This window comes from Miniopterus schreibersii (genome assembly GCF_964146895.1).
Source record: "Miniopterus schreibersii genome assembly, chromosome: 11".
In the NCBI taxonomy this organism is placed as follows: domain Eukaryota; kingdom Metazoa; phylum Chordata; class Mammalia; order Chiroptera; family Miniopteridae; genus Miniopterus; species Miniopterus schreibersii.
In genome coordinates, this window is record NC_138111.1 from 65,374,737 (window position 1) to 65,390,318 (window position 15,582).

The window sequence follows — 15,582 nt, forward strand, 5'->3', positions numbered from 1 at the left end:
TCTATGTCTCTGGATCTATTTTGTTCAACAGTTTATTTTGTTTATTACATTCCACATATAAGTGAGATCATGTGATATTTGTCTTTGTCTGCCTGGCTTATTTCACTTAGCATAATACTATCCAGCTCCATCCATGCTATCTCAAAGGGTAAGAGCTCCTTCTTCTTTACTGATGGGCACTTGGGCTGTTTCCAGATCTTAGCTATTGTAAGTTGCGCTGCTATGAACATCGGGGTGCATATATTCTTTGTGTTTCGGGTTTGGTGTTTGGTGTTTCGGGTTTCTTAGGGATATATTCCTAGAAGTGGGATCACTGGGTCAAAAGGCAGCTCCATTTTCAATTTTTTGAGGAACCTCCATACTGCTTTCCATAGTGGCTGCCCCAGTCTGCGTTCCCACCAGCAGTGCACCAGGGCTCCCCTTTCTCCACACCCTCGCCAGCACATCTCATTTGTTGACTTGTTGATGGAGCCATTCTGACCAATGTGAAGCGATACCTCATTGTGGTTTTAATTTGCATATTTCTGATGATTAATGATGTTGAGCATTTTCTCATGTGTCTCTTGGCCATCTGCATGTTGTTCTTCCTTCTGTTGAGGTGTATGAGCTGTTTGCCTCCTTTCATTCACTCTGGTCTCCATAGCATGTTGAATTGCTGCTCCGTGGCCGCAAGGTGGTTGTTACAGCTCCACCTGCGACGGTGGGGGGAAGAGGTGCGGTACCAGTTATTTCCCCCTGTTATAATGAAAGCAAAGCTATCCCAGAACCCCACTTCCAACCACAGTAGATACCTGCTTTTGTCTCATTGGCCGGGGCCATGCCTTCTGACTATCGGTAGCTGCAAGGACACTTGGAAAGTGAGCATTTAACTTTTCAGATTTGATTGTATAAGTGGCAAGGAGGAAAGTGGATGAAACTGGGAGTAGAATGAACCAATTGTACTTGCCACAGTTCTTCCTGCCTCTCACAACGTTATTTTTAAAAAATATTTCGTTGGTTGTCAGATGTGGAGGGCTTGGTTAATCCTGGTCACGTGTGTCCATGGCCCATGAACAGCAGAGCCGCTTTGCTAGACTCATTCCTTTTTGTTCTCACAAAATGTATACAGTTTCATTTCATTTGAAATGTATACAGTTTCAGTGTAAACCGTGCATCTGTTTTTCTTAACCTTTTAACTAAAATATAACATACACTGAAGTACACAGATATTTCTAGATGGCTCAACAGGTTTTTACTATTTATCCTCATGAAAGCACCACTCTGATCACTATTTGTAACATTCCCAGCATCCCAGAAATCTTCCTCTCTTCCCCACTCTGTCAGTACTCCTGCCCGAAGGTAATCCTTCTTCTGACCTGTGCTGTATCCCCGTAGCTCTATTTTGCCCCCTCTTTGGCTCCAGCTAAATGCGATTGTACATTTGTGTGTGCAGTAGCTTCTCCCCACCCCGTTGTCCATGGGGCAGCCGCTCAGTACCCGCAGCGGATGCCTGAGAGCAGGGATAGTGCCAAACCCTACAGGGACTGTTCTTCCTGTACATACACTTAAGGGAAGCACTTTCTGGCTTCTCTCTGGCGTATCCGAATTGCCAGCAACACTACTCTTGCGCTTTGGGGCCCTTATGAAGTAAAGTAAGGGTGACTTGAACACAAGCAATGAGACACTGTGACAGTTGATCTGATAACTAAGACAGCTACCGAGTGACTAACGGGCAGGGAGCTTATAACAACGTGGACACGCTGGACAAAGGGGTGATTCATGCCCTGGGCGGGACAGCGTGGGAAGGCAGATTTCATCAAGCTACTCAGACCGGCGTGCAAGTTAAAACGTATAAGTTGTTTACTTATGGAATTTTTTAATTTAATGTTTTTGGTCCTTGGTTGACCGCAGATAACTGAAACTGCGGAGAGTGAAACCATGGGCAAGGGGGGCCGCCGCACTGCTTGGGGTGCGACTTCTTTCGCTCGCCTGTGAGAGTCATCTGTTCTTGCAGGTAGTGGGGTTCATTACTCACTGGTTTCCTGCGTTGTCGCTGTGCACTGTCTCTGTGTAGACCTGGGTAAGTGGCTTTATGGGAAGTCAGCCCTTTCCCACTTTGGAGCATCTTGGCCTCATAAAACCAGCCCTCTGATTTCTTGCAAAGCGTGCCTGGGCACTGCTCCCTCCAGCACCACGTCTACTTTAAAAGGAATCTCTTGGGGACTTGTACGTTTGCCTTGGATGCTGTCAGCATAAAAGAATTTTCTTGAACACGTCTTCATTTGGAGAGGGTGGAAGAAGAGAATAAGAGAGGGATGCTTTCTGGAAGGACATTTTTAGGCAAAGGGGAAAAAAAGCACCAACTAAACGCGTCATTAGGAACTTGAGCCTGGAAGCCAGCCTTCTGCGCAGAGATTAGCATCCCTCGGCTGTGCCCCAGCCCTTCTACTAGTCTAATTCGGAGCTCAGGGGCTTAGGAAACTTACAGCAACTGTCTCTCCTGGGGCTGGGAAAACTGGTTTGAATTCCAGCTCTGAGAAGCCTCCCTGGCTGCAAGGCTGTGGCTGTGAGCTTTCCCTACCAAAGCCAGTGTGGTTTTCTTTATAAAAACGCTCCACCCAGGACAAACTTGAGAACAGGAATAAAGCTAATGCTTTTCAATAGAGTCTTAAATGGTGATGAAAGGGACTAGTTATTCTCGCAAGTGTAGTCCTGTAGGTAAGTCAAGGATCAAGTAGAAAAATGGGAACTATGCGGTTTGCTCCAGTGGCTGGCTCTCATCTTTAGGTATTGCTGGTTCCAGGCCTCGTGTCCGCTGAGAGAATGTACTGGAATCTTTGGCAGAGGCCTAATGGGAGGCTCTGTGCTTGGCGGTCAGAGCACACTGTAAGCGATTGATTCGGCAAGCTGGGTCACCCTCAGGCACATCCATTTGGGCCCAACATCCTTACCTGTTGCGTCTGTGGACATGTGGGATTAAGTCAGAGAAGAGCCTGAATCCATTGCTTCTAACATCGGACGACCAACCCTGAATTTAGCAACATTGGTTGCTAACAACTTTATAATATTTTATTAAGTTTATTGAGTAATTTATGTATCCCTGGCCCTTACTAGGGATTTTGCATATATTATTTCAATAATTCTCCATAGGACCTGGGGAGGTATGTAAGATTATTTCCATTTTGCAGGTGAATAAATTGAGGATTAGAGAATTTAGCTAACCTGCTAGTGAGAAACAGGTATAAGAAGTAAGGCTGAAATTCAACACCAGGTCTCTTAGATTCCAATGGCTGTGTCCCCGTACTTACACCACACTACCTGTTAAAAATAACCACCGGCCTTTCTGCTGTGCCAGTTCTCTCATCGGACTGTGCTTTCCACTCACTCCAGCACTTACTCTTCAGTGTTTGTCCCACAAGGAACTGGTTTTAGGACAGCTGAAAGCGGCAAATACCTTGTCACATATTTTAATTTTAGCTAGTTGGTGAAGCTTCACTCTAACACAATTATATTTTATTAAAGGAATTTTTTAAAATATTTAAAACAATCTGATAGATAATAAGGAGACATTGGTTTCAGTCCTAATGTAAACATGAATCAAAACAAGCCACGAGACCTCAGATGCAAACTTAATTCCCGTGTGCCTCAGCTTCCCTTGTTTGTGAAATGAGGAGGTTGAAATGTGTGGTCACAAATGTCCCTACCTGTTCTAAAAACATGGGCTTCGATACCATTTGTTGTTTTTGTGATTCTAGACTGGCTTCAGAGTACAGATATTTCTTTTTAAATTTTTTTTTATTTTTCAGTTACAGTTGCTATTCAATTTTGTGGTACTTTCAGCTGTACAGTACAGTGGTCAGACATTGATATAACTTACGAAGTGATCCCCAATAAGTCTTGTACCCACCTGACATCATGCGGAGTTATTAGAATATTATTGACTGTATCCCCTGTGCTGTGCTTGACATCCCCATAACTGTTTTGTAACTGCCAATCTGTACTTAATCTCTCCACCTTTTCATCCAGTTTCCCTACCCCCTCCCATCTGGCAACCATCAGTTTGTTCTCTGCCTGTGAGTTTGCTTCTGTCTTACTTGTTTGTTAAACGAATATTTCTTAAAGGAGCCTTAATTACTAAATGCAAATCAAGAGAAGTGGATAACATTGGGGTCAAAAAATTATTTTAAAGATGTAAGTTCTGTGTTCTTCCAAGTAAAGCTACATTTTTCGTTGCATTTCCCAGTGCTTCATTCCCACCAAAAGAAAAGCATGTAGGTTCTTAACTAATGCATATTGGAGCTTAGATTCCTTGAGGGTCTGGCAAGCTTTAATCTTGGATAAGATGATGTAAAATATTGTGAGCAGCCAACCTCAGGTTGCCAACCGAAATATAAATCCCTCCTTGTTCAGTATACAGATTTATCATGTAAACTGTTTTAATTTATACCTGGTACTATTGAGTAGAATTAAGACACTGTTGAGCAACTCTGAAAATAGGACTAAGACAATATTATGGACTAATTAAGAATGTGCTATACTGTAACAAACTTTTACTGCATCATTTTAGACCCAATAAAGAGAAAACTGGCCATGTGAGTGACTCAGGATCATCTGTCATCAAACATGGGCTCAATCCAGAGAAGGTCTTCATGCAGGTTCATTATTTAAAGGTAAGCGCATCTAAGTGGCAGAAGCCAGTTACTATGGTGTGTCACTTTTTAGGTTATACACATAGACAGTGAAGATTAGTAGCATGGTTGGACAAAGCAAAAAAATCACCAGCATTGTAATGATATTTGACTAGGTTTTTATCTGATTGTCATAATTAAAATACTTTATACCCCCAAACTGAGGCATGAATCAAAGGAACCTGAACTATTTCCTGCCCTGTGCCTCCCTTCTTCCTGCGTCACATCAGCTGTGAAGGGCAGAAGCTTAAAATTGCTGTCAGGTTCCAACTGGAAGGCAGGGGTAGGAAGGAAGCACTTGCAGTTGTAAAGGCCCCTCTCGATAGCTAAGGGAGAGAGGAGCCGGGACCCGCTCCCCTTCTGGTCCTCGGTGGGCGTCCAGGCTTCACATCCATAGCTGATCCTTAATTCCTAGGCCCACCCTTACTGGTAAGAACAGAGAGGGCAGCCTGGGGCACATCGGCGGGCCATCAGATGTGCATACAACGCTGGTGGGTGAGCCAGAGCCGACTGGGTACGCATTTTTCTGATGCATCCGTGGCGGGCATCTCTCTTCTTCCTCCTTCTAGGGCTATTTCCTTCTCCGGCTCTTTGCCAGAAGACTTGGACACGATGCCTATTTTTCATTTTTAAGGAAATTTGTGCACACGTTTCACGGGCAATTGATTCTTTCCCAGGTAATTTATGAGTCCTCACGGGTCCGTGATACAGAGTTGGCGGGGGTGTGGCATGTGGGGACTAGGTTATGTGAGTATTAAAAAGTGGGGGAAGGTTTATGATTTAACACAGTAGGAAAAACTAGAAGTTAATGAAGTGGACCGAGGGAAGCGTTGTTTTAGGGAGGGTGACCTTCCTGTAGTTCTGGGACAGTCTGTGACCCAAAGCTGTCCTGTGCACAGTGATGTGGATAATTGCATCTTAAGTGACCTTAAAAACCAAAGCAACAGAACAGCCCTACTGCTCCTCCACCTGGAACGATCTTTGCAAGGTCAGCTCCTTCCTATCCTTTGGTCTCGGTGTGAATGTCACACACTCAGAGGCGCCCCGGCCAGTGAGACCTGCACCCACTCTGTTATTCTCGGCCCTTTGCCTTTGGCATTGCCTTCCTTGTCATTGCCGTTATTTATCATTATATTTTCATTTAAGGTCATTTGGGTTTTTCCTGTCTCCTCTATTGTATGTGTAAGCTCATCAAGGCCAGACCATGCTCTTTATTTGATCAGTACTTAATACGTGATCGGCACACCATATATATTTGATAAACCGGTCGATTAACAAGATGCACTGAGACAGTCAGACAGCCGACCTCAGAACATTCAGAGAAAGCCTGTCAGCTTACGGGTGTGTGGCCGCGCTGCACGGAGCAGTAAGAAAGTTAGCAAAGAGGGGCGGGCTCTGGAAGCAGTGCTCCTGGCTGCTCAGAGATGCAGCCTCAGCTCTGTCTGGACTGATGGGGATGGTTGATATTTGACATTAGGGCTCATGCACGGTTTGGGGTCACGCTGTCCGCGATGTCAGATGTAAAGGATGTCCGAGTATAATCTGAGCACACGGAGGGAGAGCACGAGTGTGGTGGCTATGCCTCATCTCGACGCTCTTTTTATTCTTTGGTTAGGGAACAGGGGCTTTTCCTAAACATGTATTTGGAAAGGCAACTTGGAAACTGGCTCAGAAGTCTTATATGCTTGGTTGACTGATTAGCTGAAATTCCTACTGCTAAAAACGACTTCTCCCCAAGACCCTGCAGTGTTAAATGAGGGCATTGCATCTACTGGGACTTCTGAGGTTCTGATTTCAACTTCCCATGGAACACTTAGTGCTCTCTCCACCAAATCATTCAGTTTTTCTTTTATCTCTTTCAAGTAAGAACTTTATTGTTTTTTATAACAGCTTTATTGAGATGTAGTTCACATACCATAAAATTTACCTTTTAAGTGTTTAAGTCAGTGGTTTTTTGAATATACACAAGGTTGTGCCATCACTACCACTGTGTAATTTCAGAGCATTTCCATCATCCTTAAAAGAAAACCCATGTCTGTGCCAGGGAGCCGTGCAGAGCTGAGTTATTGCGGCTGTGTCCCCCAGGTGGGCTTCTGTTCCAGGAGACAGTTTGCGTGTGCTGGGCACGGTGCTGGCATTACGGGGAAGCAGATCTGAGCTTCCCAGTTAATTCAGCCTGTGCAACCCTGGGAAGGAGAGGAAGTGCCCCTGCCAAGGGTTACAGACACCACCCCCAAGGGGAGTCTGTTCAAATCATCCTAGCCAGGTCCCAGATATCTCTGCTGAGCGCAGTTCCATGGGGGAATGGAGAGCCCCTCAGAGTGGGGTCTTTCAAGGTGTGAGACCCAAGGCAGACCCAGCATCTGGCCTACAGAGGCCCTGCCCTCTGGACTACTTGGGGCTCTGTCCTGCCAAGCTTCAGAGAGGCTGCCGAGGGCCAGGCAGGGACAGCGACTGACATTGGCTTGCACCAGAGAATCAGTCGGGAGGCCCAGGACTAGCACACCAAGTGGCCAGCTTTGGACAACATCAGAGCAGGATCCATTGAGCTACACAAGCAGCATATCCAAAAGGTAATTGCAGCAGGCACAAAAAGGTGAACTCCACTTTTTTTTATTTTATTACTATCTTTGTTGTTGAAAGTATTACAAATGTGCCCTTTTTTTCCCGGTTGGTCCCCTCCACCCGGTATCCCTCCCCCCAGGCCTTCACCCCACTATTGTCTGTGTCCATGGTTTATGCATATATGCATATAAATTCTTTGATTAATCTCTCCCCACCCACCCACCCCTGCCTTCCTCTGAGATTCACAGTCTGTCCCATGCTTCTATGTCTCTGGATCTATTTTTGTTCATCGGTTTATTTTATTCATTAGATTCCACATATGAGTAAGATCCTATACTTATCTTTCTCTGACTGGCTTATTTTGCTTCGCATAATACTCTCCAGATCCCAACATGCTGTCTCATACGGTAAGGGATCCTTCTTTTTTACAGCTGCATAGTATTCCATGATGTAAATGTCCAAGACGATGTTTGAGACGATTTCCATCTTCTTGAACTTGTAGAGACTTGTTTTGTGTCCTAACATGTGGTTTGTCTTTGAGGATGTTCCATGTGCACTTGAGGAGAATGTATATTCTGCAGCTTTGGGGTGGAATGTTCTGTAAATGTCAATTAAATCCATCTGATCTAGTGTGTCATTTAGAGTCACGGTTTCCTTGTTGATTTTTTGCCTGGAAGCTCTATCCAGTAAAGTCAGTGGGGTGTTAAAGCCCCTACTATGACTGCTGTCCATCTCTCCTTTACAGTCTGCACAAGTTGGTTTTTTTCCCAGCCTGTTGAGTCCTTTGTTATAGGTGGGTCTCTTGTAGACAGCATATATTTGGGTCCTGTTTTCTTATCCATTCAGCTACCTTATGTCTTTTGATTGGGACATTAAATCCATTTATATTTAAGGTTATTATTGATAGGTACTTACCTATTGCCATTTTTTTCTTCATGCCTATGTTTCTCATTCTCTCTATTTCTACTTCTAATTGCAGCAGTCCCTTTAACATTTCCTGCAATGCTGGTTTGGTGGTGATAAATTCCTTTAGCCTTTTTTCATCTGGGAAGCTCTTTATTTCACCATCTACTTTGAATGATAGCCTTGCTGGATAGAGTAGTCTTGGTTTCAGATCCTAGCTTTTACCTTAAATACTTCATACCTTCTGGCCTATAGTTTCTAATGAGGAATCAGCTGACAGCCTTGTGGAAGCTCCTTTGTAGGTAACAGATTGCTTTTCTCTTGCTGGCTTTAAGATTCTTTGTCTTGAATTTTTGGCATTTTAAATATGAGCATGGGCCTCTTTGGGTTCCTCTTGCTTGGGACTCTCTGTGCCTCCTGAACTTGTGTGACTTTTTCCTTTACCAGGTTAGGGAAGTTTTCTGCCATTATTTCTTCAAACGGGTTCTCTAACCCTTCTTTACTTTTGACCTCCTCTGGCATTCATATGATGCGAATATTGTTACATTTCATGTCCCACAGCTCCTCCTGTTTTTTAATCGTTTTTTCTTTTTGGATCTCTGATTGAGTGATCTTTTTTTCTACTCTGTCTTCTAATTTGCTGATCTGATCCTCAACTTCCCCTAATCTGCTGTTGATTCCTTCCAGTGTTGTTGTTTTTTATTTCTACTATGTGATTCTTAATTTCCTTCATGGTTTCTTTATCTTTTTTTCATGCTGTTGCGCATCTTTATGAGCAGTATTCTGAACTCTATATCTAATAGGTTGCTTATCTCCATTTCATTTAGCTCTTCTTCTGGAAAATTCTTTCATTCTTTCCTTTGGGACTTTTTTTTTGTCTCCCCATTTTCTCTGCCTGTTTGGATTTCTTTCTAGGTATTAGGTACACCTGCTAGGACTCCCATTATTTTGGATGGTCTCTGGTGCAGGCCAATGTTAGATGCCATTTGTGATTGGTCTTGAGTACCCTGTTTGAAGTTTTCCACACTCCACAGCTTGTGGTTCCCTCTGCTGGGGCTGGGTGTGTTTGGACAGGATGAATGTGCACCAAGGTCTACTTTTCCAAGCCTTGGGTCCAGAAGCAAGTCAGGCAAAGACTCAAAGCACCCAGAGGCTGTTATTCAGAAACTCTACAGGGTGGTGCCATAGGTTTTCCAGCAGGGTGAGACACTTGTTTCCCTGCCTGCCCCCCGCCCCCCCCCCCCAGCAGGCAAAAGCTGCTGGGAAGGTAAATGTGTGCCTGAGAAAGATGTCCTCTACCGTATGGGAGAATGACTCCGCACCAGGGTCCAGAAGGGTGCCCTCTGAGATGTATTCCCCTAGCCAGCCTCCCCTGGATTCTCCTCACACTGCTCTAGTCCACACTGTCTTCCTTACCCTGGTGCCCAAGGTGAGTGGCTGCACAGGAAACTTTGTGTGTTGGCTCTTTAAGATGGTGCTTACATTTGCAGCTTTCTCTCCCTGGCAGACATAAACCCAGCTGCTTTTCACAGCCAGATTTTATGTGGGGGCACATTTCTCAGTCCTGGTGCTCTGGGCTGGGAAGCTCAGCTTGGGGTTTAGATCCCAGAGTCCTCAGTGGGAACCCCCTGCAGCTGAGATCTCCCTCCAGACCTTCAGCTGCTCCTGTGGGAGCCCAGCCAGCCATCTCACACCTCCACAATTCCTACCGGTCTCTATGTGGTTTACACTTTCCCTCCTTGGTAATGAGGGTGCTCTCCAGCTTGTCTTCAGTTGCAGTTGATTATTCAGGATGTTTTTTCTATATTTTAGTTGTAATTCCATTTTGGTCCCAGGAGAGTGTCAGTGCAGCTTCCACTCAGTCTGCTGCCATCTTGGAATCTCCTGAACTTGACCTTCCAAAAATATCTTTTCTTTGTTTTTCCTATTTCATTTCTTTCTTATCTTTTTCCTTTCATATCCCTTATTTCTCTCCTTTTCTTCTAGTTTTTTCTTTTTTAGTCTTTGTTTCCGTTTTTCTTTTCTATTTTCTATTTTAATTAATTTATTAAAGTTTGTGTACCTCCCACCTGGTTGTGGTCATTCTGTTTCATGGCACAACGGGAGGTCATCCACTAGTGCTCTGTTCCCCAGAGAGAAAGCAGGAGGTGTCCCTCTCCTACAACCTGGTGACCTCCATGCTCAACCCACTCATCTACAACCTTTGGCAGAAGGAAGTGAAGGGCTCCCTCCGGCATGTGTGTCTTCAAAGAGGAGGGACCCATATTCCATGACTTCCAGTTTTGATTGCAAAACTGTTCATCCAGTTCTCTTGGACCCCCTTACCAGGAGAAGTCTTTCAAGTCTCAATGTGCATGACATAAATTCTTTCCAAACCTCTTCTGGTGATTCCATCTTTTGACAGTGGCATCAACATCCCTAATGGCTGCCTAGAATTCAGCCATCCTCCATGCTTATTATATTTTTCTTTTTATTTCTTATTATCGCCTCTTTCCATTCATGTTCTTTTTTGTTTTGTTTTTTTCCTTCTCTAATTCTTTTTGCCCCTTGTTTTTTATTATTCTTTCTTTGTCTCTTTTTTCTTCTTTTTTTTCTTCTGTTGTTGTTTTGTTGGTGGTGGTTTTATTTTTTTCATGTTGTTTTTGGGTTGGTCTTGTTTTGTCTTGTTTTTTTTCTGTCACTGCCTGTACAACAGTTTGCATGACGTGGTTGGGGTTGAGCCTCACATGCAGCCAGTCCAAGGGCTGAGCCCACCCACAGATGGGACAACAGCAATCAAGAACCAATTACAACTGGAGGGCCCACATAACCCACACAAGGAACATTTCTAGAGCACGCAGCTCAGGAGATCAAGGAGACTACACCACTGTGTCCCACAGTACACCTGCTAGAGTAGGCCACCCTCCCAAGACTAGGAGTTATAGCAGTTCTATCTAATACATAGGAAAAACACAAAGAAAGAACAAAAATGAGGAAACAAAGAATCAGGACCCAAATGAAAGAACAGGCGGAATCTACAGAAAATGAGCTAAATAAAATGAAAGTAAGGAATTTATCAGAAACAGTTCAAAGCTTGGTTTTAAGAATGCTCAGCACAATAGAAACCATGCAAAGCAACCAGTCATAAATGAAGAATAACGTATCTGAAATAAAGAATACACTGGAAGGAATAAACAGTAGATTAGATGAAGCAGAGGATCAAGTCAGTGAATTAGTAGATAAGGTAGGAAAAAAAATCACTCAATCAGAGCAGCAAAAAGAAAAAAGAATTAAAAAGCATGAGGATAGTTTAAGGGAACTTTTGGACAACATGAAACATAAGAAAATCCGAATCAGAGGGGATCCAGAGGGAGAAGAAAGTGAACAAGGGGGTAGAGAACTTGTTTGAAGAAATAATGACAGAAAACTTCCCTAACCCGGTGCAGGGAAAAGTCACACAAGTTCAGGAAGCAAGAGAGTCCCAATCAAGATGAACCCAAAGAGACCCACACCCAGACACATCATAAGTAAAATGGCAAAAGTTAAAGACAAAGACAGAGTCTTAAAGGCAGCAAGAAAGAGACAGTTACCTCCAAAGGAGTTCCCATAAAGCTGTCAGGTGATTTCTCAACAGAAATAATTCAGACCAGAAGGGATTTGCATGAAGTATTCAAGGTAATGAAAAACAAGGATCTGAAACCAAGAATACTCTCCAGCAAGGCTGTTATTTAAAATAAAGAGCTTCCCAGACCAAAAAAAGAAAAAGGTTCAAAGAGTTCATTACCACCAACCAACATTGTAAGAACTGTTAAAAGGACAGCTGTAAGAAGAAGAAATAGAGAAAGAGAGGAACATAGGCATAAAGATTAAAAATGGCAATAATTAAGTAACTATCAATAATAACCTTAAATGTAAATGGATTAAATGTTCAAATCAAAAGACATAGGGTAGCTGAATGGATAAGAAAACATCACCCAGCCCGGCCGGGTGTGGTTCAGCAGTTGAGTGTCGACATAGGATCCAGGCGATTGGGGTTGGATTCCTGGTCAGGGCACATGCCCGGGTTGTGGCTCGATCCCCAATGACTCTCTCATCATTGATGTTTCTGCCTGTCTCTCTCTCCCTCTCCTTTCCTCTCTCTGAAATCAATAAAGATATATTTAAAAAGAAAAGAAAAGAAAATATCACCCATACATATGCTGTGTACAAGATACTGGCTCAGAACAAAAGACTCACACAAGCTGAAAGTGAAGGGATGGAAAAAAATATTCTATGCAAATGGAAATGAAAAAAAGCCTGACCTAGCCAGGCGTGGCTCAGTGGTTGAGCATTGATCTAGGATCCGGAAGATCGCAGTTTGATTCCCGGTCAGGGCACATGCCCGGGTTGTGGGCTTGATCCCCAGTCAGGGGCGTGCAAGAGGCAGCTAATCAGTGACTTTCTCATCATTGATGTTTCTGTCTCTCTCTCCCCCTCTCCCTTCTTCTCTCTGAAATCAATGAGGATATATTTTTTTAAAAAGAAAAAAAGCCTAGGTAGCAATACTCATATCTGACAAAATAGACTTCAAACAATGGCCATAAGAAGAGAAAGGAAGGTCACTACATAATACTGAAAGTATTGATCCAACAAGAGGATATAACCCTGGTCAACATATATGCACCCAGTATTGGAGCACTTATGTATATAAAAACCTTCATATATATATGGACTTTAAGGGAGAGATCAACAGCAATACAGACATAGGAGGGGACTTTAACACCCTACAGACATCACTGGATAGATCTTCCAGACAATAAATCAACAAGGAAACAGCGACCTTAAATGACACACTAGATCAGATGGATTTAATTTATATTTACAGAACATTTTGTCCTAAAGCTGCAGAATATATGTTCTCAAGTGCACATGGAACATTCTCAAAGATAGAGCAAATGTTAGGACACTAAATAAGTTTCTACAAGTTCAAGAAGATTGAAATCATATCAAGCATCTTCTCAGATCATAATGGCATGAAACTCAAAATCAACTGCAATAAAAAAACTGAAAAACATTAAAAAATGGAGGCTAAATAGCATGTTATTAAACAATGAGTTGATTACCAATGAGATCAAGGAAGAAATAAAAAACTATCTGACACTGAAAAAAAATAAAGATTCAAGCAAGTGGAAACATATACTGTGTTCATGGATTGGAATAATTAACATCATTAAAAAGTCCATATACCCAGCAATCTCTAGATTCACTGCAATTCCCATTAAAATACCAATGGCATATTTCACAGATTTAGAACAAATATTCCAAATATTTGTATGGAACCAAGAAAGACCCTGAACAGCCACAGCAATCTTGAGAAAGAAGAACAAAGCTGGAGGGATCACAATACCATATATCAAACTATACTACAAAGTGTTGTAATTAAAACAGCCTAGTACTGGCATAAGAACCAATATATATATATATATATATATCAATAGAACAGAACAGAGAGCCCAGAAATCAACTCATGCTGCTATGGCCAATTAATATTTAACAAAGGAGGCAAGAGCATCCAGTGGAATAAAGACAGTCTCTTCAATAAATGGTGTTGGGAAAATTGGACAAGTACATGCAAGAAAATGAAGCTAGACCACCAACTTATACCATACACAAGAATAAACTCAAAATGGATAAAAGACTTAAAAATGTAAGACATGAAACCATAAAAATCCTAGAAGAAAACATAAGCAGTAAAATTTTAGACATTTTATGTAGCAGTATTTTTGCCAGTATATCTCCTAGTGCAAGGGAAACAAAGGAAAAAATAAACAAATGGGACTACATCAAACTAAAAAGCTTCTGCACAGCAAAAGAAACCACCAACAAAATGAAAAGGGAACCTACTGTATGGGAGAACATATTCACCAATGATACATCTGATAAGGGGTTAGTATCCAAAATATATGAAGAACTTATACAACTCAACACCAGGAAGACAAACAATCCGATTTAAAAATGGACAAAAGATCTGAATACACACTTCTCCAAAGAGGACATACAGATGGCCAATATACCTATGAAAAAATGCTCAGTGTCACTAATCATCAGAGAGGTGCAAATTAAAACTACAATGAAGTATCACTTCACACCTGCCAGAATGACTACCATCAAGAAGTCGATAAACAACAAGTGCTGGTGAGGATGTGGAGAAATGGGAACCCTAGTACACTGCTGGTGGGAATGCATTTGGTACTGCCAATGTGGAAAAGAGTATGGAGTTTCCAGAAAAAATTAAAAATGGAACTGCCACTTGACCCAGTGATCTTACTTCTAGGAATATATCCTAAGAATCTCAATATATCAGAAAGAATATATGCACCCCTGTCATAGCAGCGTTATTTACAATAGCCAAGATCTGGAAACAGCCCAAGTGCCCATCAGTAGATGAGTGGATAAAAAAGATGTGGTTCATTTACAGCATGGAATACGATGTAGCTGTAAAAAGAAGGATCTCATACCCTTTGAGACAGCATGGATGGACCTGGAGATTATTATGCTAAGTGAAATAAGCCATTCAGAGGAAAAAAAATATCACATGATCTCACTTATAGGTGGAATCTAATGAACAAAATACACTAATGAACAAAATAGGACCAGAGCCATGGATGCATGGAACAGACTGACAGATCTAAGGGGAGAGGGGGTGGGAGATGACTGGAAGAAATTAACCAAAGATCATATATGGGAGATTAAATATTCCAGTGGACTGAGTGGAAACTACACTGACACTCTCCCAGGACCAAAATGGAATTACAACTAAAATATAGAAAAAATATCCTGAATAATAAACTGCAACTGAAGACAAGCTGGAAAGCACCCTCATTACCAAGGAGGAAAAGTGGACACCACATAGAGACTGGTAGGAAGTGCAGAGGCACTAGAGGGCTGGCTGGGCTCTAGTGCCACAGGCAGCAGCTGAAGGTCTGGAGGGATATCTCTGCTGTAGGGGGTTCCTACTGAGGACTCTGAGGCCTAAACCCCAGGCTGGGCTTCCCAGCTCAGAGCACCAGAACTGAGAAAGGTGCCCACATAACATCTGACGAAAAGCAGCCAGGTTTCTGCCAGGGAGAAATAGCTAGAAATGCAGGCACCCTCTTAAAGAGCCAATGCACAAAGTTTCGTGCGCAGCCACTCACCTTGGCTCTGGCAGAGGGAGAGCAGAGTGGACTGGAGCTGTGTGAGGAGAATCTAGGGTTGTGGGCTCTGGAGATAGAACTCAGAGGGCACCCCTCTGGATTCCTGTGCCGTCATTTCCCCATACTGCAGAGGCAGACATTTACCTTCCAAGCATCTTTTGCCTGAGGGGGAAGCAAATGTGCCCCACCCTGCTGGAAAACCTCTGACCCTAGTGGAGTTTCTACAACCTGAGGCTCATTAAGAGACTAATAACAATCAGCTCCCCCACCCTATGGAGTTTCTACAGCCTGAG

General features: G+C 42.8%; 1 protein-coding gene across 3 annotated transcripts in view; it reads left to right on the forward strand.

Moving 5' to 3' along the window:
* Positions 1-15,582, forward strand: part of AOPEP (aminopeptidase O (putative)) — a 331,307-nt gene that overhangs the window by 194,942 nt on the left and 120,783 nt on the right. For 2 of the 3 annotated variants that reach the window (XM_081151073.1, XM_081151074.1), the window contains 2 exons: positions 4,547-4,649; positions 5,237-5,344. In XM_081151073.1, the coding sequence (XP_081007199.1) occupies positions 4,547-4,649; positions 5,237-5,344 (211 nt within the window). The remainder of the gene's footprint in view (positions 1-4,546; positions 4,650-5,236; positions 5,345-15,582) is intronic. The other variant, XM_081151075.1, reaches the window with a different exon arrangement.